Source organism: Haliaeetus albicilla, chromosome 9 (genome assembly GCF_947461875.1).
Source record: "Haliaeetus albicilla chromosome 9, bHalAlb1.1, whole genome shotgun sequence".
In the NCBI taxonomy this organism is placed as follows: Eukaryota; Metazoa; Chordata; class Aves; order Accipitriformes; family Accipitridae; genus Haliaeetus; species Haliaeetus albicilla.
Genome location: NC_091491.1, coordinates 4708332 through 4732242, shown reverse-complemented (window position 1 = coordinate 4732242; position 23911 = coordinate 4708332). Strand labels below are relative to the sequence as shown.

Here is a 23911-nt window from a genome sequence, read left to right as displayed (position 1 = left end):
ATGTTCTCCCAAGCACGATTAAATGGCAGTATTCAGTCTTTGTTCCAGGTTGTTAGACCAGCAGCTACAAGACTATCAAAGCAGCTGACTCTAGATTGTTGCATATTAGTTTAGGCACAGTCATTTGACAAGATGTGAACAACCTTTCCTGGTACAGAGTTTGGAATATATCATCATAAATTTGTGTCAGGCAAAGCTGAATGTGTGCTCAGCGCATCCAGCCAAAGGTCTCCCCTTATGCCAAATCAAACTGGCCTAGGCACGGCCCGTTTCACCATGCTGCTTGTGGGAAGCTGATTCATTACCAGAAACAGCATAGTGCTCCTGGTATTTCACACAGTGGATCTGAGACAAATGTAATACCCAGCAATCCTGTTTTTAAAGATACCTACTTGATGAACAGGAGGAGTTTACCTGCAGTTTGTAGATATATTTTTAAAGCCATATTCTTCAGATTAAAATGTCTGGTTCTAGGTCTTAGTATCCTAAGATACTTCATGGTTTTGTTTCCAAATTTTCGATCTACCTCCTACCAAAAAAACCCCAAACTTTACTCTTTCTTCCCTTGTTTACAGCTGGAGAAAGATTCCTGTTTTGCTGGCCTGCATAGTTCCCCTTAATTCCCATCTATTATTCAAGTAAAGGAAAGACCAGCAGCTGTAAGTACATCTCTTAAGCTTCACTGCAAAGACATACAAGTTTTAAACATACTATTTCTGGTGATAATGGAAAGACTCTATAAAAAGAGGAAAAAAACTTATGGTCACATTCTGGCATGTTCCAAAACAGAAGTCTGCATTAACCATTGCTCAACAGCTCAAAACTAGCAAAGCTGAAAAATGCCATTCCCTGTAGTTGGCACAGCAAGAAGTAACAACAGTACTTTTTATGCGAAACATGCCTGTTTGTATTCTCGCAGACACTAAGGGCACGCATTCATCAAAAATTATTATAGATAGGGAAAGATCTAAACACGCCCACCATGTTTTCACTGACATTATCACTGTGGAAGTGTAAGATTTTCTAAGGCCGTTACTACTTTTTCAAAGAAATAGCAAAAATTTTTGCTTTCTGGAGCACTTAGCATGATCATTTTCTCATTTTTGCTTTGTGCTTTCTGAGTAGTTCCATAATATATAATAAACTAAGCATCACATAAAGGGATGTAATTTACAACCCAAATGCATGTGCATAACCATTTTCTTTTGAAAACAGTATGTAAACTGCAGAGCAGTGATTGTTTTAGATATTCTACTGCTGCCATTAAGTCATCTGTGAGCGACTCAGCTTTAGTAATATTTCAGTATATAATTATTGCGTGTGTGTGTGTCATCCCACTTTGGCAGCTATGAAGTAAAGAGTTTGTTGTCTAGCAAGTTTCTCTCTGCTCCCTAATTTCAGATGTAGCAAACCCGGTAAGGCTGCAGCACTCCGGCACTGTACTTATCTGTGCTTTCCGATAGCCGAGCAAACTGGATGACTGAAGAAGGGTGGGTTTGCGTTTTTAGGATAGTTTTGAGCTTGAATATAATTTTACTCATTTGGCAGATTATCTTCTTCAGATGTTGTCGCAGTATCAGTGGGCACCTACTTTGAACTTCACTTGTACAATTCTGAGGCACCTTGTCTATACTGAAATGCAAGTTTCGTAAGCAGGGTAAGTTCTCTGGGAGCTTCTGTGGGTGTTTGGTGTAGGTGTGATGCTTTTGTAGAGAGTGAAATCTTCAAGAGACAAAGACTAAACCTATCTTTCAACTGGAGAATGCTTTTCTGTTGTGCTTGTTTCTGGTTTTCTAATTTATAAATCTGTCTTTTTCCTGAGCCATACCACACTAACTCCTTGGGCATTCAGAAGTGAAGAAAGATAGACCTAATTTCATTTGTATTTTCAGCCTGATGCACTGTTACACTCCCTAATTTCTGTGCCAAGGGGATCCAAAATATACTATCATACAAGCTAAACTTAAATAATACATTTACCTTCCACTGAAAGTTTCACTTACTGTAGTGACTGTTGAAAGTAAAATACCTAGCCTAGTAGAATAGTTTTTATTTCAACTCAGTAAAATCTCTTTTTTTTTTTTTATTTAATTCAGAGATAGGCAGGTAAATAATCTTAAAGTATTTTCCTCAGGGAAAAACACTGCTTTTCACAAAGTCTTTTTAAAATTTCTGTTAGTAAAAACCTTCATAGGAAAGAACAAATTTCTCACCAAGAAGAAATTTACTTTCTGATAGCACCTGATGTCTACTAATGCCCCTTAGAAGTTTAAAAACCTTACAGAAAGATGAAATACTTTCTATCAAGTGTAACTTTCTGCTGATAGGATTCATATACCATAAATAACGCACAAAAGTAAAAATGAAGGTTTATCGTCTTTCCCCTCGGGGAGGGGATTTCTTTTTTATGAGCTAGTAAGAATTAGGTTGTAGGTGCTGGAAAGCATTGTGGTCTGTGCTCTGGATGTTTGAAGGATCCTGTGAATGAAACAGCTATTGGTGGTCACTTCCACTCCTCTGCCCCTAAGGAAGAAAAGACTTTTGACACATGATATCACCGCTGAGTGTTTCTTCTGATTTGTAGGATTCTCTCTTTAGCCACTTTGTTTATAGTGCTATTGAGCTATAGAGATATAGATATGTATGATTTTTCTTGTTCTCACATGAGGTGAGTCTGTGATAGTGTGTAAAGTGCTGCTTACTGTAGGAGTGGTGGACTCCTGTTCTCCATTACAGATAAATGCCCTTTTCTTGTCCCCAGCACACTGGAGATGAGATAACAAGTCCTCAATGTCCTCAGAATCAAAGTAATTCTTAATACTATCAATCAATGCAGTATTTTTGTCTCACTGCCCGTTTCAAATAAGCCACTTCTTTGATGGCCTGTAAGTAACAATTAACTAAATAATGGGAGTAGAAAATAGTTATAACAAAAGAAGACACTCCATATCGGGTTATGTAAGCTACACTACTTATGATTTGACATTCTTCAGGCTGTTGCACTATTTTTCTCTATATGTCACAGATTACAGAAAATGATAGTGTACTGGAAGATGATGATGAAAGCCCTAGCTTAGTTTTCATCTAAGTATGCAGTTAATCGTGATTGAAAATTAGAAACAGACGCTACCTCAGCACTGTAGCAAAGTGGTACTTCTATTGTGCCTGCAGTTATTTACCTGTGCAGACTCTGAGATCTTGTTTAAAATAGTCTTTGTAGCTGAGACTGCACAGGCAAATCTCCTATGTGCTTTTGAAAGCTGTAGTCCATACACACAAAAGTGAATCTTTCCTCTTTTTCCTTCCCAAATTGTTTCCTTAAATCACTGATGGTTCAGTAGTCCTTCATCATCCAATACAACTTCAGCGCTATCTTTGACTATTTTCATCTCTCTGACATGATGTAGCCTGCTCTCGAGTCATTGCTAAAATCTCTGCAGTGAAAACTGGCTGCAGATGGGGCTTTGACTTGCTCCCCCTGCAGATGGCCCACACAGAAATGTGTTGCTATATCTGAGCAGCTCCAGTATTGCTCACAAATGAGAGGCTCTTCTTTAGAGATTTTTAACCTTGGTCTTTATTTTGCCAGCTCTTCCTACCACTCATTCTGAGCCCTCCAACTTCATATACCTACCAGCTGCACCTCTTTCAACTTGGCAACTCCTTTTGCTGACATGCTTTTTGACTTATTAATCTGTTTCCAACTATTCTCTTCCTTTAAAGTCACTTCTTTTGTGAAGCTATTTAATGCCCATCTCCATCTTATTCTAGTCCCCTTATATTTGATTTATGTCAAGTATCACATCTGCATCTTCCTCTGGATGGGAAATGTCTTTACTCATAAACTGCTGTTTACTCTTTAAGTACTTGGTAAAAAGTAAGTAGCAGAATTATTTATGAACTAAGCAAGACAACAGTCATTTGTTTTAGCTGTGTTAAGATTAAATGTTTATCAGTGTATTCAGTGATAGAACATGTGTATGAAGACTACATGAATTGCATTTTCAAAGGCATAGACAAAGCCCTTTTCCTACCTCGAATATGTAATATCCAAATTAAGTTCTTTTGTGCATTTACTGCAGTGAAAGCTACGGTGTACTTTGTATGCAAGTGTACTAAGTAAATCATATTTGCCCTTCATAAATTATTTCTATGAAAGTTGTGATATGAATTCTTAGGAAATGCATCCAGACTAGCCATCTTTCTGAGTTGCACTAGCGTGAACATGTCTACCAATGGTAAAAAACACAATAAAAATTTATTTTCAAGCTTGTTTTTTTAAGTCAGCCTTTTCAAGGTAAGGAGTAGTTTCCAATATTTCAGATTTCTATCCCATTTAGTGACAAGAAATTACAGCTGCACTTACATGTGTTTGGGCCCTGTAAATTCTCGGTTCTCTGTACTTGGGATTGAAAATTTCCCATAATTAAACATTTGCTGTTTATGCATTAATAGATTTTCGTTCAAATATCAATGTATTTTATATGCCTCTCATCTCTCATACCAGGTGTCATGTCTTTTCAAACACGCTTCACAATCTGCTTTCCATATCTTGATATTCCCTTAATGAAGAAATTCTAGTGCTAAGGCACATTGACAACACTGTGACAGGAGTAGAAAGTTTGTGTGTACATTTGTAACATTAAGGAAAGTGGAGGTAGGAGAGGAAAAATGTGTAGTTCATTTTGTTCAAACTTGCAGGCAAGTGATTTTTATTCATTTGTCCTTGGGTATGGAGGGCACTCCCCTGATTTCCCTGAGAATGGGTCCATGATCTCGTAAAACTTAACTATTTTTACATTCAGAGAATTTTAAAGTATCCTAAATTCACCTTCTTGCTTTCAAATTATCCTTGGTGACTTAAAATCATGCCCTTGAGTATTACATTGAGAAATAGGAAGATAGTTACTCATTATTACTTACAGAATTCACGTTGTGGGTGTTTATAAGCAGATAACATGCATTAAATGTGTCATGTAGTGGTGATTCTTCCCATCCAGTAGAGTCATGATTTTTTTCTTTTTCCCTGAAGAAAAGTTGAGAAATGTCACCAGGACACACAAGTCCTTGATGTTCTCCATGTGATTGTTTGTTTAGCTGAGCTCAGCCTGGGCATCGTATTCAGAGTCTGTCTGTTGCTTCTGTTACTCTAATGCAGTGAAAAGTTTCAGAGCTTTTTCTGTGCTCCCTACCCTTCATGTCTGGAACCTTCTTTCACACATTGTATCTGCTGCACAGATCTTCCTGAAATTTACCACTTTTCTGAAGTTATCTTGGATAAGAGTGGACTACTTATATTAACTGTAAATATGCACAAACTTTAGGGCTACTTATAAAAGTCATTGTGCTCTTTTTGTTTCTCAAAATAACGTATACTGTCATTGTGATTGACAGACTACCTTCAGATTAATTTAGGCGTATGCTTGAATTCATGGTTCTCCTGGATTTATTGTATCACTTTTAATGGCACTTTTTTTAGAATGTAATTTAATCTGTCATGAATATAACCCTCCAGCCTTGACACATAAAATGATGTGTATGTGCTTAATAACTGAAAAATGAAAAACTTAAAAAAAAAATCAAGATTTGTGTGCTTACATGTGAAGAGACTGTAAATAGGCAATTTGGTCATTATACTTTCTTCAAATGAGCAGGAGTTAAGTAACTGTGAATATATCTACTGCAGAAACATGATTAAAGATAACAACGAAACTATTCCACTAATGGGCAAGAAAACAAATCCATCTGGTATTCCCCCTTCAAACCAGCAAGAGAAAAAACCAAGTGAAAGCACTCCCACAAAGAAAAGGTAGGACTCTAGCTCAGCCTAAATCACTAAAACTCCATTTTATCTCCTTTAGTAGATATTTGCACTGAAATATCACTAACACCTTTATTCATGCTGCATAGATGAATGAGAGACCTGGTGAACACAAGGTGCCTTCAAAAAAAATACGCTTATGCTGTTTAGAAGTGGAAGAGTATCCTGGTTAGGTAGACATATGATGTGTTTACCCTAATGGGACAAATATTTAACCCCTATCCTAGAGACACCAGACTCATGCACCAGTCTTTTAAGTTTGTGTCTCATATCATTTGGGCTTTCTGCATCCACTCTATACAACTGTATAAGCTTACAAGAGTGTGGTCTAATGATGGTCAGTGTTTCAGTAGGAGAAGGTAGAGTGATCCTTTTAAAAGAGATCGTGTGGCAGGGTACACCAGGTTTTATGTAAGAGATCCTGGCCTAAAAAAAGGGAACATTTCAAACTTAGCCTCACATGGGAATGTGACAGATTATGGAGAGCTAGAGGTGAATTTAAAAATGAGGGCTGGGAGAGCAGGAGGTTTGAAAAATCCTATCACAAACAGAAACCTCTATTTTTCATTATTCTGATTAACAAGACTTCATTATTTTATAAAATATTCACTTTCATTCACAATTTATGCTAGAGAATTAATAAAAGGATTAAGGGTTTGTATTTAATATGAATGGGGAAATGTAAGCAGTAATTCATTCCTGATACTATGCTATTCAAGTCAACTAAGTTACTGTAGAGTGAGGATGAATTTTCATTCATAAACTTTTCACTCTGTGGCTAATTACTAGCAGCTATGGCAAATTTTGAAACTCTGAAGGTCTAGGCAATTGTGGCTGTTCTGACACTTTTAAATCTTAATAATCAGAGGAATCACTTTCCACAGAAATGGTGCCATTAGTTATTTGAGACCCACTGCCTGGGTGGCCCAATTTGTCTTTCTGTCATTAAATTCAGAGAGAAGCTCTTTGGTTGCAGAAAGGGGAGATGAGGTGTTTGAACAGCTCAAAATACACCCAGTACTTCAATTAGGGGCAATTCCATGGAAGACTGTGTAGTTACAACAAATACTGGCAAACACTACCCCTCAATTACTTAAGCTCATATCTCACATTCAGTTTTGTGGCATCAGTAACAGTAACCTTGGGGTTTTTCCCACCTCTCAACCAAGAGCTCAGGGTGTGGCCAACAACATTCCTGTAATATAAGGAACAAAGATCACGTGAATTTTAATGCAGAGGTTTAACGTGTTCTATTAATTATATGTTTCTATGCTGCTGTACTTCTGTTGCTTCAAGATGCTTCCTTCTACTGCGCCACTAAGCAGCTAGTACACTTCCACGGGTGGCATTTCTCACTTGACAAAATGTATTGCTAATATGCACTTTCTCAAAAGACAATGACTTCCCCTTCTTGAAGGTCCTGGTATTTGGGTGGACTAACAGTATATAATTAAGTACAGGAAAACCGACAGGCAGGCTGGGAGGAGTGCTGCCAACGTTGTCAGAGCCCGATTATGTTTATGGGCAGTGTTCCCGAGAGTGTGCACCATGGCCACGTAAGCACTTGGGTATTTGTTGGCAACTGTCCACCTGCTTTGCACAGTGGCTTTTGGGTTTTTTTTTTCTCCCCATGGTATCCCCAGATAACCCACATGCCAGGATAGGTTAGGTATGTCAGCCTCCAAAACACGGTCCACTTCATAGCTGCTGTACATCTCTTGGATGCCAAAATCTTCAGCATGAACACACTGTTGGGAGAGCAGGAGCTGTTGTCAGAGACATCAGCCTGTAGTGTACCATCCCCTCCTGGTGCTGAGCCAAGGGCAGGTGAGATGGTCCAGCAAAGCCTAGAGCTTGGCACTTCTGGCTTTATGGAGGTTCACTGCAGCTTCCAACGGATGTTTGCCTGTTGGGACAGCTCCTGCACTTCATGGTCAGGGAATGCAAAAAAGCAGGATGAACCCATGCTTTTTTCACCTGTCCTTAGTCTTTCTGCCAAGCCCAGACCCCAGTGAAACAGCAGCGATAAACAGCAGCTGGCATAAGTAATGGCAATGGTCCTGTTTCTGTCTAGTTTTTCCTTTGCTCTGAAGAGCAATCCCTCCCTCAGTAATTTCAGGGACGTAGTCCTGCAAACCAGAAGTGGCATTTTACTTGCTGCCTACTTAGAATACATTGAGGCACATCTCAAATGTTAAAAGGTCATATAAGTTTAAACAACTACACACAATAAATTGACACTTGGACCACAAAGCCATTGGCAAATGAGTTCAACTAGGGCCATTAGATCATGCTATTTTTAGCAGATATCAACAGGTTGTTCAGTAGTGTCCTAATATACTGCATTTTATCATCAGTATGTGTACTTTAATTCAACAGGATTCTTTGGGGAAGATGCAGTTAAAAAAAAGAAGAAATACCCTATGGACTAAACCATAAATATTAGGTGAATTGGAAACATTTTCTAGGTGACTACTGGAACATTTTAGAAATGCAAGACAGTTTCTGAACAATGGGCCATGCGGTAGTTGCTACATCGAGCACTGAAACTGCTCTGTCTTTGGTGAAATGTAGCAATGTTTTAATGAGATCTAGCAATATCAAGCCATTGATTTTGCCTCTCAACTCTGCAAGCTTTAAAGGGCAAAATCTTCCTACTCTTCTCATGCTCCCTTTTCTGTGTTGTTTCAAATTTAATTTCTTTTCCCTATAAAAAATTAATTATTTATAGGGAAAATAAATAGTTAAATGTCATGCACTGACTGGCAAGATTACACATTCAGTCCTGGATGGTGTAAATGCCTGATGTTATTTAACATGCGACCTTTCAAACTTTCTGACTTCATTATCACTGCTGATGGGTTTGAAATGATCCATCCTGATGGCTCCTGGCTGGAGAAATAGGGACTAGAATGCAGTAGATTAAAAAGAATATGCGTGTGTGTGTATGCATACATGTATAGCTGTTTAATAAATGTCTGGTGTTGCATTCAGCTATTTGCACAGAAGTTGGATGCAAGGCTGTTTTTAGGCTGCTGGGGTAGCTGCTTAGACATGTCAGGATCCGATACCACGTGTCCTAAAAATATATCGGGATCTTTTGCCCATCTGCCAGCATGAAAGTGCTGGGCATGGGCACACTGTTGGAGGTTGGGATCCCCCCAGGGGAAAGTATATAAGCCTCTGTTCCAGCATCCTATTAGGTATAATGCCAGAAAATATAAATTATCAACATTGTCCTAGGCATGTATGTGTAGTGCTTTGCTTATTTTATGGTTGAGTTTGCTTTTTTTATTAACATTTTTTAAATGCACTGTGTTCAACAGTTCACACTTTTTTCTGGAGATTGATGGTTTTGAAAGCAATGCAACTCCAAATAATACGTCTCCCCCTGTGTTTTCAAAACCAATGGATTCAAATATTCGTCCATGGTAAGTTATAGATGCATATGCAATAGTCATACTGCAAATATATCTATTTTCTTTTCAGCAGCTACTCCTTATTTCTCCTTAGACTTCAGAGCTAAAATTTCACATGGCTTTTCTTAGCTGTTGGTCACTTCAAAGACAGAACTCCATTGGAGGTCAGTTGTTGCTAGATGACTTGTCTTTGAGTTTATCTACTGCTGTCATTTACACTGAATTAATCAGGCCTCAGATTTGAATAAATTTAAAATCAGTAGTCTTTTTTTTTTTTATCTTAGCCTCTTATTTGATACATTAGGACAAAGTCCACACACCTATTTGTGTATTTTCTACTGCATGAAGACCACCGCTTAATTTAGCAAACCCTATTCCCAGCTGTGTGCTGACATCCTCCCTCTATTGCTCATTAACAATCAAACAACATGAAGATGCTGAGTCTGAAATATTTAAAGGCAGCCAGTAATGCTGAGTGAATAGAGAAGAATTATGACTGGGAAGAATGCGCTTAATTTTTAGAAGTGTGGGGCACTAACAGCCAATAATTATGAATAAGGGAAATACGCATCATAGCTAGTATAAGCCCAGAATGGCTAAATGTCTTTGTGTCTGATGGATGTCTGGTCAGCTTTTTGGAGTTAGCTGACAGTCTTATTTTGGTTTCAGAGGAGAGGTATCCAAATTTCTCCCTCATTTAGAGAGTGACCTGCACAAGACACATACGCTTTGTCACCAGATTCTTCATGGCTTTCTGCAGAGAAGTGACAGACTGAATAAGAATGGACTCTGAGCTACCAGCTTTATTTCAAAGGGAAGGGAATATCTGCAGAGCAATGCTGAATCCTTGCATTACTGTCCATACATCTGTTTTGTCAAGAACTAATAGTTCAGGCTCCCTAAGTTATTAGCCTGAGGTAGTTCATCAAATCTGAACCTTATAGAAAAGAAAAATACAAGTAAGAAAAATTATAATAAATTAATTTTTAAGTCAGATCTTCTTTTAGGAATATCTGGAAATTATGTACAGCAATTACAAAATACTAATGCCATTGAAATCCTTTACATTTATTACCTAAATATGTATTTAGGGCCCAGTCCTCAGTTTCTTTTAGCTGAAGCTTCCATTCAAGTCAGCTGCAAAATGCTCTTGAGTTGCCTACAGTGTACTGTGTAGTAAATCTTTAGGTAAATCACTTCCATTGTGTGCTTGCAACCCAGGCACTGTTACTGATTTAGCACTTGTTTTGTGGCAGATGACAAATTAAGCATGTGAAAAGGAAGAATGTAAGCTTCAAGCATTCAGGATGATGCATAAAAAGCAGTGATCGTTAAAAAAAAATGAAAAAACTTCCCACAGTTTCAGGATCTGTAATGAAATAACATAGTAAAACACAAACCAGGTTGATTTCCTAATGATTTTTTAAATATAATAAAATCCTGTGGGTCTCTTCATTTTTACCACTCTTTAAAATTCATGGGCGAGATAAAATGGTAGAATTAAAAAGCACAGTGTCAGCTTAGACTAATTTCAGCTCTACTGTAGGTAATGCTTCCTAGTATTGACTGATTCTTCATGCAATTTGCCAAAATGTCTTCCAACATCTTCCTGACTTAGCGCTTAGCCCTTTTCTGGTTTTCTATAGTGCATCTGGAAATGGGGAAGATATGGATTCCCCACAGTCTCTTCAGGATGACGCGACTGAATATAGCCCTAATGTAGACAGTTGTTGGTGAGTGGAGATACAAAGTATTTCTTAGTACATTTTCAATGGATTAAGTCTATGATAGGGTAGATACTACCTATTTTGCCTGCCACGTTTTAGAAATAAGGTCATATGTGTGCATGCGTTTCCAATTCTTCAATAATTAAATTTTGAAATAAGCAACTCTAACCTCTGCTGTTCTCAAATCTCCTATTTAGTGTGAGGATTCTTCGTGTATAATGTCTGTTTCCTAGATGACAACAGAGGACCTAAACACCATGCACAACTAGGCATGAGCTAGGAGTATTTCTGATTGGGGGGAAAATATTAAATAATTCTTATTCCAGAATAATGTATGATCAGGAAAGTTGTGTAAGAAGATCCAAGGTTAAAAATTATCTTCTGCTGTGAGTGGGATGGGTGCAGCTGGAGTGCACCATCAGGTAAATTCAGGCACTGAAGTCAGCAAGTTGTGGACAGATCAGAGAAGAAGTATTTCTTAGCCTTTGTTTTAAATGAATGGATAAACTGGGAAAAAATGCAAAACAAAATACTTGAAAAATGTACATTATTATAAAAGCCCTCTCAATAGCCACTTATCTGCAAATAAGCAATCTGCAGAAACATTCTGAGAGATCCATGCCACAAGATATATGGAAGCGGGACAAGTATATCTAGTCTGGGGCAAGTAATTGTATTTCTTTTTCCTTTTATGTAGAAAATAAAATAAAACACAGTAAATTGAGTCAGCAATTTCATTATTATTTCTTATAATTCAGTGCTAACATATCACAAGGACCTGAGCAGACTAGTGCCCGGAAGAAGCTGAAAAAATACATATTTCGGGCAGTATCTGAGGGGAATGTAGAACAACTGCAATGTCTGCTTGCAGAGCTGAAGGAACGATCAAACGCATGTACAAACATGACTGTTACAGGTAAGCTGTGGAGTTACCTGAAGGAATATTATTAACTCTTCTGGCACCATATGTGTAGTCTAAAACTGGGAAATATCTCTGTGCAGCAGCTACTTGCCTGTAAATTTCCAGTCACTTGTTTGCAACGTAATGTATGTTGCATTTCCTAATTCTAAATGAAAACTTAAGGTATTCAATCAGCCACCTCCTTGCTGCCTCTGAGGGAACACTGGAGAGTATTTGTCTCCTACTTATGATACATGGAGGGTTTATCTGCGCTGTATTCCCATAGCCATACCTAAGCTAGCCTTCTGCACCACGAGACTCAAGGCTGATGTCTCTCTCCAAACTGCAGTCAAATCGCAGTATAGACAGGGCTTGCGATGTGTGCAGCATAGTAGAACAAGCAGAGAAGTTAAAGAGTTCTGGGTCTGTCTGGAGTTACCATGGCAGTGGGGTGTCCAAAAGAAAAAACAAGTGCATTGACTACCTTATTAATTAGTACCACATCTCTGCATGCATTGTTTCACCAAGTATACATAGCTCAAATACAAAGTGAATAGGATGGAGTAATTGTTTGGCAAATAATTTATGTTCATACACGTCCCTCAGGTCCCACCCCTATTAAACAAAAGATTAGAATTCTTCTTCATCCACTTTAATAAATAATGATGATCTAATCTCAAAATTCACTCTTGTAGACTATCTGATGAAAAAATTCACAGCTTCAGACACTGGCAAAACTTGTCTGATGAAAGCTCTGCTGAACATCAACCAAAACACAAATGAGATAGTGAATATGCTACTATCCTTTGCAGAAGAAAATGGTATTTTGGAGAGATTTATCAATGCAGCATACACAGAAGAGGCATATAAAGGTATTGCCATCTGATACCAATTTCAGGTATATGGTTAAATATACCATCCATAAAAGTAATGTTTTCTTCAAACATTCTAATGATGGTTTAAATTCCTAAAACTACTTTTATTCATTATCACTGGTGCTTTCCATTGTAAAACATCATTAATGTTTCATAATGTGCTCAAGACATTCAACCCTAAGTACCTCTGTCTGTTGTTTCAGGCCAGACAGCTCTAAATATTGCCATCGAAAGAAGACAATATGAAATAACTCAGAGCCTTATAGAAAAAGGAGCTGATGTCAATGCTCATGCCCAGGGTGTTTTCTTTAATCCCAAACATAAGCATGAAGGCTTTTATTTTGGTAAGTGGAAATGTGGTCTTTCTGGAAAAGATAGGAAGGAATACCCAAACAAGACAGTATGGAAGACAGGCAAGTGTGAATCATTACTGTAGCTAAACCTAGATTAGGAAACTTGCGTCACAAGATATAAAAATGGCATAGTACCCTTTGTAAAATTAACTTGCCAGAGTGCAATGTATTATAAACACTCAGAAATAGTTGTAAAACATTTACAAAAAAATTGTAACTGCTGAATGGCAAATAAAATGTAACAAATTTAGTTTTGAAGATTTTCTCCAAATAATGTTTTCATGCAAATTAAGCTTTTATAAAACAAGAGCTAAATTCAGTACAATCAATATGTAAATATGCTTTCATATATTAAGATGCTTAACACAGTCACTCTTTTATAATATGATTTGAATGCTTGTAATAAAACATGAACCATGTTACACTTTATAATTCTGTAGGTGAAACTGCACTGGCATTAGCTGCATGCACTAATCAACCAGACATAATTCAACTGTTAATGGACAATACCAGCACTAATATTACCTCTCAGGATTCAAGAGGAAACAATATCCTCCATGCATTAGTTACTGTGGCAGAGGACTTCAAAACCCAGAATGACTTTGTAATCAGAATGTATGATATGATTTTGTTGAAAAGTAAAGACAGAAATTTGGAAACAACAAAGAATAAGGAGGGTTTGACACCACTACAACTAGCTGCAAAAACTGGGAAATTAGAGGTGGGTATTATTCAGTAGTATCTAAGAGAAATTAAGTATGGAGAAAGAGTCAAGGCCCACTATGTACTCAGACGTTAGTGCTCTGACATGTAGTTTTCCATGCTGGTTATGCTGTACTATGTATCAGTAGTATTTGGTGAGCTAATTTTGTTAAAAATACAAGCAAATATTTCTATTGTAATGTTGCTTCTACCCTTCAAGGTTTCCCTCTAACAACCCTTCTTGTACAAAATACACATGCTGTTTAAAAGCAGCCTTGCAAACCTTTCTGTTGTACAGAAACTCAGAAATTCTGCATTTATTACAATACTATACCTACACAATATACAGTCTTTGAATAATTTCAGAAAATTCACTAGAACTGCTCTGTTATGCTGCTGTAGCATTTGGGTCTCATAAATCAACTGTACTGGGGTAAAGAATTGACAATGGGATAATTTAGAAAGTAACTGATAAAGTTAAAGGAAGATATAAATGTGAATGCATGGAAAATTGTGCTTTCATCATTTAGAAAAATGTCTGACAGAAAATCCAGAGGCATTAAAAATACTGTATTTATTTCCTAGAGGTCTGTCATCTCTAACACCACTTACTGAATAACAGATTTACAAATACATTGAATTGCACTACTGTAGAAAATGTGATGGGTAAAAGGTAGGGGTGTTGGCAAGCATGCATGTGTGCTTTCTCCTTTCCCATGAAGAACGCATCTGCTTACAAATGGTTCTGTTAATGTTTTAGATTCTGAAATACATCCTGAGCAGAGAGATAAGAGATAAGCCTAACAGGAGCCTGTCAAGAAAATTCACAGACTGGGCTTATGGTCCTGTTCAATCTTCTCTTTATGATCTGACAGAACTAGATACCACCGCAGACAATTCAGTGTTGGAAATTATTGTCTATAATACAAATATTGGTGTAAGTTACCTTTTTCTAAAATATATATGTGTTTTCTAGCAGTACACTCATTTCAGATATGTTAGCCTATACATTTGACTGAATTACTTGTAAAAGAGTAAACAGCAACTTTTGGTTCTCAGTTTTATATCAGGAGCAAGATTAATTTTCTATCTCTGTAGATTGTCAACTGTAAGTGAATATGCATTCAGCTCCTGAAACATGGACTAGGCATTTTGGGAGTGTTTTTTTCTACATTTGAAGCATTAATTTGCCTTACATAGGAACATAAATATGGCCCAGCTGGTCAGACCAAAGCTAGTGTCTTGTCTCCATGAAGTGGCCACTAGCAGCTGCCTAAGATAGCGCATGAGAACAGGGCAAGCAAACAGAAATACTTCACAAGAATACTCTGCCTTAAGTTACAAACTTAACAGGTGGGTATTTTAGGCATTCATGAATGTTACCTTTTCAAAGCCAGATTTTTACGTTTGCTAAATTCAAATACCGACATAAAACTTCTGTAGAAAGCAAGACCTGAAGTTCACATTACAGTTTTAGCTCAATCATAATTTACCAGAGTATGGCAGGTTATTCCAGCATGAGTCAGAGTTGTCCCATTGTATCTTGTCAGGTTAGGGTCTGACACAGATCTTTGCTCAAAGATGTGTTTCTAGATAAGTAAGGAGAGATACTGAATGAATACACAAAATATGTGCCTGAAATCATCTCAGTTTCCTTACAGATGGCAAGCTCAAATCTTAATTGTTTTTTTTTCTACAGAATCGTCATGAAATGCTGACTTTGGAGCCTCTGAATTCACTCCTGCGAATGAAATGGAAGAAGTTTGCACAGCACATGTTTTTTATGTCATGCTGTTTTTATTTCCTATACAATATAACATTAACATTAGTTTCCTACCACAGGCCTAATGAAAATGAAGTGAGTACAGCAATCTAATCTCACTGAATTTTACTGATTTAAAATGCAGTAGTATTTCCTGAATTGTATTTAAAATGCTAAACCAAAACCAGATATCAGAATATCGGGCTGTAGTGAGACCAGTTCTCCTATATCAGGTCTTGTATCTGGTAGGAAGAGGAGCAGTAATAGAGGAGATAATTGCATTTGCATTTTGTGAAAGTGACCCAAAATACAAATACATAATATAAAGACAGGTAGTTAAATTTCTAAAAGTGTGGAGACGGTATTTTGGTTTTAAGAAAGAAACTTCTCCTATTTAAAATATACACATTAGGGGGCTGATTCTGTGAATCCACCATGAAGAAAATTCTCACTGACAGGGAAGAAATTGTGTACCCAGAGAGCTACATACATGAGGCTTCCTGTTACTTTGCTTTTTACTCTTCAGGTATGGAACTCAGTCTCTCCTTTTGGACCTCTCTTACAGGCTCCACCTTATCCACTAGCTCTAACACGTGGTGTGGGATGGCTGCAGTTATCAGGACAGGTGATGGTTATGTTAGGAGCAATATTTTTAGCCATAAAAGAGGTAAGAATTTTTAATAACAAATACATAACAAAATAGGTAAAGAACTTTGCTAGACTTATGAATATGCTAATGATGATATTGGCAATACGTTTGGAATATCTTTGATAAGTGTAATTTCTAAAAGTCTTTGGCACAATACATCCCTTACTCAGAATGACCCTGGCTATATATTTGAATATAACTGTATTGCTCTGTGAAACAAGTATGAGGTTTTTTTCCTTTTAAATTCTCAAGACAGAGATTTGATATTTGTGCAACATCAATGTTGTCAAATTACTGGCTTTAAGGACACTGTTGAATTAGAACTTGTAATGGAAAAAAACCAGGGTATAATTTTTGCCATAGACTGTAAATAATTAAAACCAGTAAATTATGCCAGAGATGACAGAAATTTAAACTTTGAAGTTACAGCCCTATAAAAAGACTTTTAATTCCAGAAGATATGTCTTATCAGTAGACAGATTTTTTTTTTAGACCACCAACTTCAATTAAATTATTTTGAAAAATCAGTTTTGAGGCCTGTTTTCTCTTACTACCATTTCTGTATCTTATATATCTGTCTACATAGAGTGTAGCCATCTTTCTGCTTAGGCCCTCAGACCTGCAGTCAATTCTCTCTGATGCGTGGTTCCACTTTGCATTGTAAGTCTGTCATGTATATATTTAATACTACATATCAAACGCTTATATATCTCATGGTCACGGAGGATTCCTGTAGAGGATGCTCACTTTTTCTCTAGATTTTCAGGTTTTAGGGGGATGGATGTAATCTTACATGCAGCTTTACTGTAATACACACTAATGGTTCCATGGGTTGGTAACAATACTGGGGGTTGATGTGTACAGACTGGATTTTTTTCCAAAGTACAGTACTGTCTTTAGCATCTCCTGATGCTGTATCTCTTTAGAGCTGTATATAGAGAAATTTGTTTAGGAAACCTGGTTAAGAAACCAGATACAGTTTCACACTCCTTTTGACTCCTTCGGGAAGGAAAAATAGCATAAAGCTGATTCAGCTGGCTGATGGCCTAGATAAATCACAGATGATTCCCTCTCATTTCTAGCATATGATTGTAGGATCAATAAACAGAGAGGTGGCTTAACTCCACCTTTCTTCCTTCTCCTACAACCACACTGATATCGATCCCATGCTGCTAAGAATCTGGTTTACATCCTATCACAGCACACCATACCTTCTACTAGTGTCTTCCTTGTTTATGGAAAATCTGTAATGATTCTAACAATTCATTAAACTAAAGCTTGAATTAAATGTCCTCAAAGATACTATTAAGAATGCATTGACAAACTATTTTGGGGAGAGTAGTTCACTTAAAGTAAGCTTTAATAAATATAATCCTACTATGTTAATATACTTATACTACCTGTACTCATTGATTTTATGGTTAAACTATAATGGTAATGTTCATAGGGGAAAATAGAATGCAATATGAAATTAGAATTGAAGTATAAGAAGCAAAGACAACTTGTTTTTATATTTTTCCATTATGTTGTTGGCTTTGTGCTAGTAATTTCCCTTTTACATACATGTGTTTGTTTTTTAACAGTTTTATACAAGCTTTGCTGGTGATCTTCTCTGTCTTTTTGTACTTGTTTTCCTACAAAGAACACCTTGTGTGTCTTGTTTTGGCAATGGCCCTAGGATGGGCTAATATGCTCTATTTCACCAGAGGTTTCCAGTCCATGGGCATTTACAGTGTTATGATTCAAAAGGCAAGTTTGTTTTGTTTTGTTTTATCTGCCTTGTTATGATGCTTACTTGTTATGATACAATCCCAATCAAGCATATTCAGCAATTTAGATTTATTTTATAGTTCATACTGAAATTTCTTATTTTCAGTTTATACGTATTATTTCAGCAGAATATACTACGTAACTTCAATGGCAGAAACTAGTTTATATCTTAAAATTAACATTTTATTGTATTAAATATGTAAGTAACTTGTGTTTTTTCAGCTAATGTAGTTCTGCTATTTAATTGCATCATATGCTGTAATGCCTATATTGTACAGAGTTAGTCACCCTTGGACAACACACCAGGCTCTCAGTCATGAGATAAAAAATCAGACCTAAATCTTCTCTGGGTTTCTCACTGAGACTACAACTAGTTTGCTTAATGAAAGCAATCTGATACTTCAGTGTGTACCACACCTGTATCCCTGAAGAATTCATAAGCATAAAACTAGTTCTCAATTTTCATTTCTGATAAATATTTAATTTAATTTTTAGGTCATCCTGCAAGATGTGATAAAATTTTTAGTTGTCTATATCGTGTTTTTGCTGGGATTTGGCGTAGGTAAATATTACTGGAGAAAAGCACTGATGCTCTGTGTGAGTAAAAATTTTAGCATTATTATGAATAAGAACCCTAGTGTCGTGATGAGAGCTCATGTTGGGATTTCTTCTGGATATTAAAAAGCCAAGTTTAGAGATTTAAACTGTCTAGAGACTATCTGAACAGATAAGTAATTTGGCTCTTTCTCAATTGCCTGCATTTTCATTTGGATGTGGGCTCTCTCTGCTTCCTGGTAATCTGTCGTCTAGCTGGTGCTGTGTATGTTGCTGGGCAGCTCTAGCTCTTTATTAAGCAGTGCGTTTTGAATTTTTTAGGATAAAATGCCAGGTATCCATAAAGCATTATTGTGATTAAAATTTTCTCATGCTTTCTTCTCAGCTCTTGCTGCATTGATTGAAACTTGCCAAGATGGCAGTGAATGCCATTCCAACAGCAGTCTGGGACCTGTTCTGATGGATCTTTTTAAGCTCACCCTAGGACTGGGTGATCTGGAGATCCAGCAAAATTCAAAGTATCCTGTACTATTTCTTCTGCTCCTCATAACTTATGTTGTGTTGACTTTTGTTCTTCTCTTGAACATGCTGATTGCATTAATGGGAGAAACAGTGGAAGATATTTCCAAAGAGAGTGAGCACATCTGGAAACTCCAGGTTTGTTTGTGAGTTAGTTTGCTTAGTGAAGTATAGCTGCACTGGCTACAATCTTTTGAGCTGTACCTATGGTTAACTTATCATACTGACAGAACGGGTTAGGTATTAAAAATGATAAGCTCCATTTGTATATGTGTACAAATAGTGGAAGTAAGTAATTTTAGAATTCACAATTATCCTAAAGGTAATCTTATGGCTCATATTTTCAACCTCCTGCACTGTCACATACCTTTATGACTTTCATTCCCCTTGATATGTCACCAGGAAGGTGTATTTCATTATCTGCCCAGAAATCTGTAACACAGCGTGCTCTGCTCTTCCGTCCCTTGAGTTTGAGCAATGCATGAGTTCATTCCAATTTCTCATACCTTATCAGAGCCTGGTCTTTCACCAAGGCTAGACAGCTCTGAGTCCCAAGCTGTCATCGAGAACACAGTCATAATTAGGGTTGGAGTTGCTTACTGTGGTGGGCAGCATCCCACTACAGGTTATATATATCCCCGTGGCAGGGTGTTGCATGAAGGTGTGCTAGCATTAAACCCTAAACACTGAGTTTAGAGTGAGATTTCTTGATTTTTCTCTGAGTATGCCTTCTGTGGTGGGTCTAACTCAAGAAAGCCGTGGACTCCCTATTTCCACATGCCAAATAAGTGGTATGCCACGTTATTTGCTGTTGTTGGAATCAGTGCTGGTTATGGATGGTGGATGAAGGCATGGCATGTTATAATGAAACATGGAGCCTGCAAACTGTATATGCTATGAAATCAGATAATTTTGAATATGGTTAACCATACTCATATTACTATTTATTGTTAATAGAGAGCCAGAACTATTTTGGAATTTGAAAAATTCTTACCAAAATGTTTGAGGAAAAAATTCCAACTGGGAGAACGGTGTAAAGTGGCTGAAAATGACACCAGGGTGTGTTTAAGGTAAAGCAAAGCTAGAATACTGTGCTATCAATTCTGCTCTGTATGTTTCTTCAAGGTTGCTTCTCCTCAGGTCTCTTGTAGAAATATTTCTACATCTCCACAAATTATTAGGTGTACAAAAATACAATTTGTTTTCTTCAGTTGTGAACAATTGTTTAAAAAATGGGAAAAAATATATAGGGTTTTTTATTTAGACAATTTTTTGGTAAGAAAACAGATTTTCAACTTCATATGTTTTTAATGGACAAGTTTCAAGTCTACTTGCAGTAAATGTCACTTTGTCATAATCTCCTTTGAATGTTAGTTTAAAAGTAATTATATTTAAATTGTTTGCTAATTGATGATTACCATATTAAAGAAAAGCTTATGCTGTTTTATGAAAAATACTTAAATATTTAAGGTGAGTTTCAAGACTGTACTCATAATGTGTGAAATCACAAAGTAGTCTTACTATTATTTATCTTCATATAGTACATAACACTGCAAAAGACATTCGGCCTTTTAGTACTAGCAAAGCAGGTGTTGATGGTAAAGTATGACAATCCCAAGAAGGGATAAAGAAATAAAAGGGGAAGTGCAGCCATGTAGCTGGGAGATAATGCATGCTAATAACACAACTTATATACAATATAAACAGGATTAATGAAGTGAAATGGACCGAGTGGAAAACACATGTTTCATTTATTAATGAAGATCCAGGGCCAACAGGTACTGCAAAATTTTATGACACCATATTTGTGAAATCGGGTTTTTTTGGAACTGCTTTGATATATAAATTCTCATAATCTAGATACTCAACCACACTTTTCTGCTAGGGAAACTCATGGCTAATATCGTAGGGGTGTTAAATTATTTTTAAAGATTTGGAGAGAAGGATTGGTTATAAACTCTCGTTATTTATACCTTGGTGCCAAAACATGGTGCTTTCACCATTTCTTTATTTTTCTCTAAGCAGTTATGCTTGATTTAAGTTTTACATTCTATTATGGCATTTGAATGGTGTAAGACTGGAGAACTCTTTATTATACAGAAAATATTATTTTGAAAAAGTTGTCATGAAGTACATTTAGCCCTTAAATAGTTACACATAGCATCGCAAAATTTGGCAAAAAATTGGATTGATTCTACCTAACAATACTATAGTCTGTTGTTTTTAACCCTAGAACATTCATGTTTATGTTTTGCAATATATATTGGATGACAAATTGCCCCTTGTGAATGTTGACCAGGAAATTCTAGATACCCATCTGCTGACATTGTTGGAAGTGTAATAGAGAAATGACCTAACTTTGAGGTGTCAGCTGTCCTTCTGGCAGCAGGCATCAGAGTTTGATAGGGGCATATGAGGATCTGGGAGACTCGTTCTGAAGTTTGTTCTTGAGTCAATTAGCATTTATATTGCATAGTAGAATGAGCTCACTAATAATGAAAAGGGGCAGGCAGAAAAATTTCTGTATAAGATATGGTAGTAAACTGAAAACTTGCTGTTTAAATAAATGCATGTTTTTAAACAAAAAAAATAGATGTGCAACACTTTGGTCTTGCATAAACAGTTTCTACCATATCCTGTTTTGTTTATAATGCATTTTTTTTCAGATCCAAGCAAAGTTCAAGATAATTCAAGAACTAATAGCAAAACCACCCTGAATACGTTTGAAGAAATGGATGATTTGCCTGAAACTTCTGTTTAGTTGTGCTGTATTTGATATGTGGTTGTTCTGAAGGTTAAAAGCATCAGCAGCAGTGGATGCTGAAAGCTTTGTTGATGTTTTGGACAGCTGTAACCAGCTGGAACACAAACTTTCAGTGACATGGCCTGATGACTTTAACCCATTTAATCAGGGCAGCTAAGCTAAAATCAAACAGACTATTTCACTGGTTCAATTTTGAGCCTCTTGAAAACTGTTGCTGTCCAAGTCTGTGTGACGCTACTCAAACTTGGCTCTAGAATTTTTACTGGATAAAAAAGGTCAAATGTGAGATATTTCTTCCTTTTGTGGAAAACTAAGAACATCATGATCCCAATCCGCTGTCTTTTGGAATCTCTAACTCATGAGAAACATTTTGTACACTGAAAAAAGTTAAGTTCTTGTCGTGGAGAAAAGAAAGGCATTTCAATTCTGAAGACTACTAAATGAAGTATGTTATTTGAAATAACAATGTTCTGGATACATTTGAAGCTTTTGTATTGACTGTCAGTGTTATTGGAGGCTTGAATCCCTCAAGTTGGAGAAAGCCTCTTCAGGTCTCATTAGCTTTGCCTGATCTGTTTTCCTGTATGTAATCCCTAGGGTATAATGTGGTGTTTACTGCTTTTTATTTATTACTATGTATATACGCTTTCACATAAAATAACAGGGCAGAAACATAATGATGGACAATATTTCCAAGTTTGTTCCAGTCACAAGGTCTTCACTTTTCCTACTCAGCTCTTCCATACTGTTGCACCTTGCTGTGTGAAATAAGTTATCACGTTGGAAGTTCCTCCAGTTTAAAAGGAAATTAATCTCTGTATTCAACCACTTCAGAAAAATAAGAAGTCAGTATTTCTTCCCAAAATGAACAAAATAAGTTAAATACAATGCAATTGCAGACTTTTAAAGCGCTTTTTTTTTGTATTCAGAGGACTATGTAATGCATTTCTGTAGCACTTTTTATTTCGCTACCTGTGATGACCTAGTACCATGAATTATATTTTTAGTTTTCTGTTTTATGTGTGTATGTATAAAAAAAAAAGTTTTTTCTATGTACTTTTAAATTTCAATTAGTACATTACGTGTCTTCAGTGTCATGGGTTTTCATCACATGTATTCATTTGGTGCCTGTTTTAAAGGTGCTATTTAGGAAAAACTCAGGTGAATTCTGTTCTGCATTTGAATGGTAATATGAATTGCATTGGATTCTTACAGCTAAGCCTGCTGTGGGCAAAATGATCCAAAAGACTTTCTTAACACAGAAGAGAGCATGAAGGAACTCTCCAGCGGAAAGGATAGTGCAAAGCTATTTGCAGGGATGGTGGACATGGTTCTCGCTACCCAACCGGTCTTCTGTAGATGCCGTATCCTGTGTTTCCTACCACGTATGGCCTGGATGGATGGGATCAAATTAAAATCTTCAATTCAGTTATGTTTTTACAGGGCATAGGAATTTGAGGGGAAGGACATTAATGCTATTCAATAGACCAATGGGTAATATCTGAGCATTGTTTGGCTGCCTTAGTAGGATATGTGAATATGAGAAGAAAAATTCCTGTGGTCTTGGAATCTTTCATCTTTGCTGGTTAATTTTGCATTGAAACTGCCAACAAAGAATATTGCCTTAGGACTGTGCAGTTCTGTTTGGATTCAAGTGCTAGTTTTTGTACAAAAAAAAATACCTCTTCACATATACTCAGGAACCAGAATAAACTAGCCTGCACTGTACTCCATGTTGCTATGGGTAGACTTGTCACTGAAAACAAGTTCAGATATCTCTGTGCTGTACTGAGGTCATGCTGTAGGTGTAGCCATAAAACAGGGAAGGCACAAAAAAATGTAAGGAATGTGCTGTGCCACTGTCCAGGTGCAAAACTGTATGATAAAACTGAGGAAGAAGCTGCGGCGGTTGTTTCTAGAAGTTATTTGCTGAGAAAATAATCTCCTCTTGTAGCCACAGAACCCTGCCAGATCACACATACTGTCTCCTATCTCAAGGCTTTTATCAAGAACACTATGAATAATGACTAGAGCAGATAATTCTGTACTTTTTATACAATGTTTATTTAAATTAAAGAAATAAAACTTGTAATT

General features: G+C 36.7%; 1 protein-coding gene across 3 annotated transcripts; it reads left to right on the top strand.

Moving 5' to 3' along the window:
* Positions 1 to 253: 253 nt before the first annotated feature.
* On the top strand, positions 254 to 23869 carry TRPV3 (transient receptor potential cation channel subfamily V member 3). 3 transcript variants are annotated; one of them, XM_069791076.1, is made up of 19 exons: positions 254 to 659; positions 1549 to 1657; positions 5687 to 5809; positions 9148 to 9252; positions 10887 to 10973; positions 11726 to 11883; positions 12564 to 12740; positions 12947 to 13087; positions 13537 to 13817; positions 14559 to 14735; positions 15498 to 15656; positions 16126 to 16227; positions 16796 to 16869; positions 17793 to 17958; positions 18475 to 18541; positions 18920 to 19191; positions 20011 to 20123; positions 20761 to 20831; positions 21720 to 23869. In XM_069791076.1, exons 3-19 carry the CDS (start codon positions 5691 to 5693, stop codon positions 21812 to 21814), a joined length of 2364 nt encoding a protein of 787 aa, XP_069647177.1. In that variant the 5' UTR covers positions 254 to 659; positions 1549 to 1657; positions 5687 to 5690; the 3' UTR covers positions 21815 to 23869. The 3 variants fall into 3 exon arrangements, with proteins under 3 accessions (XP_069647177.1, XP_069647178.1, XP_009910638.1); XM_069791077.1 differs by lacking the exon at positions 254 to 659 and having other exon boundaries at positions 1266 to 1657; positions 23033 to 23869; XM_009912336.2 differs by lacking the exon at positions 254 to 659 and having other exon boundaries at positions 1266 to 1657.
* The last annotated feature ends 42 nt before the right edge of the window (positions 23870 to 23911 follow it).

Coding starts and splice junctions, on each gene's coding strand:
- TRPV3 (XM_069791076.1), top strand. CDS start 5,691: ATGATTAAAGATAACAACGAAACTATTCCACTAATGGGCAAGAAAACA. Junction 5,810..9,147: donor AGCACTCCCACAAAGAAAAG/GTAGGACTCTAG, acceptor TGTGTTCAACAG/TTCACACTTTTTTCTGGAGA. Junction 17,959..18,474: donor ACAGTGTTATGATTCAAAAG/GCAAGTTTGTTT, acceptor TTTAATTTTTAG/GTCATCCTGCAAGATGTGAT.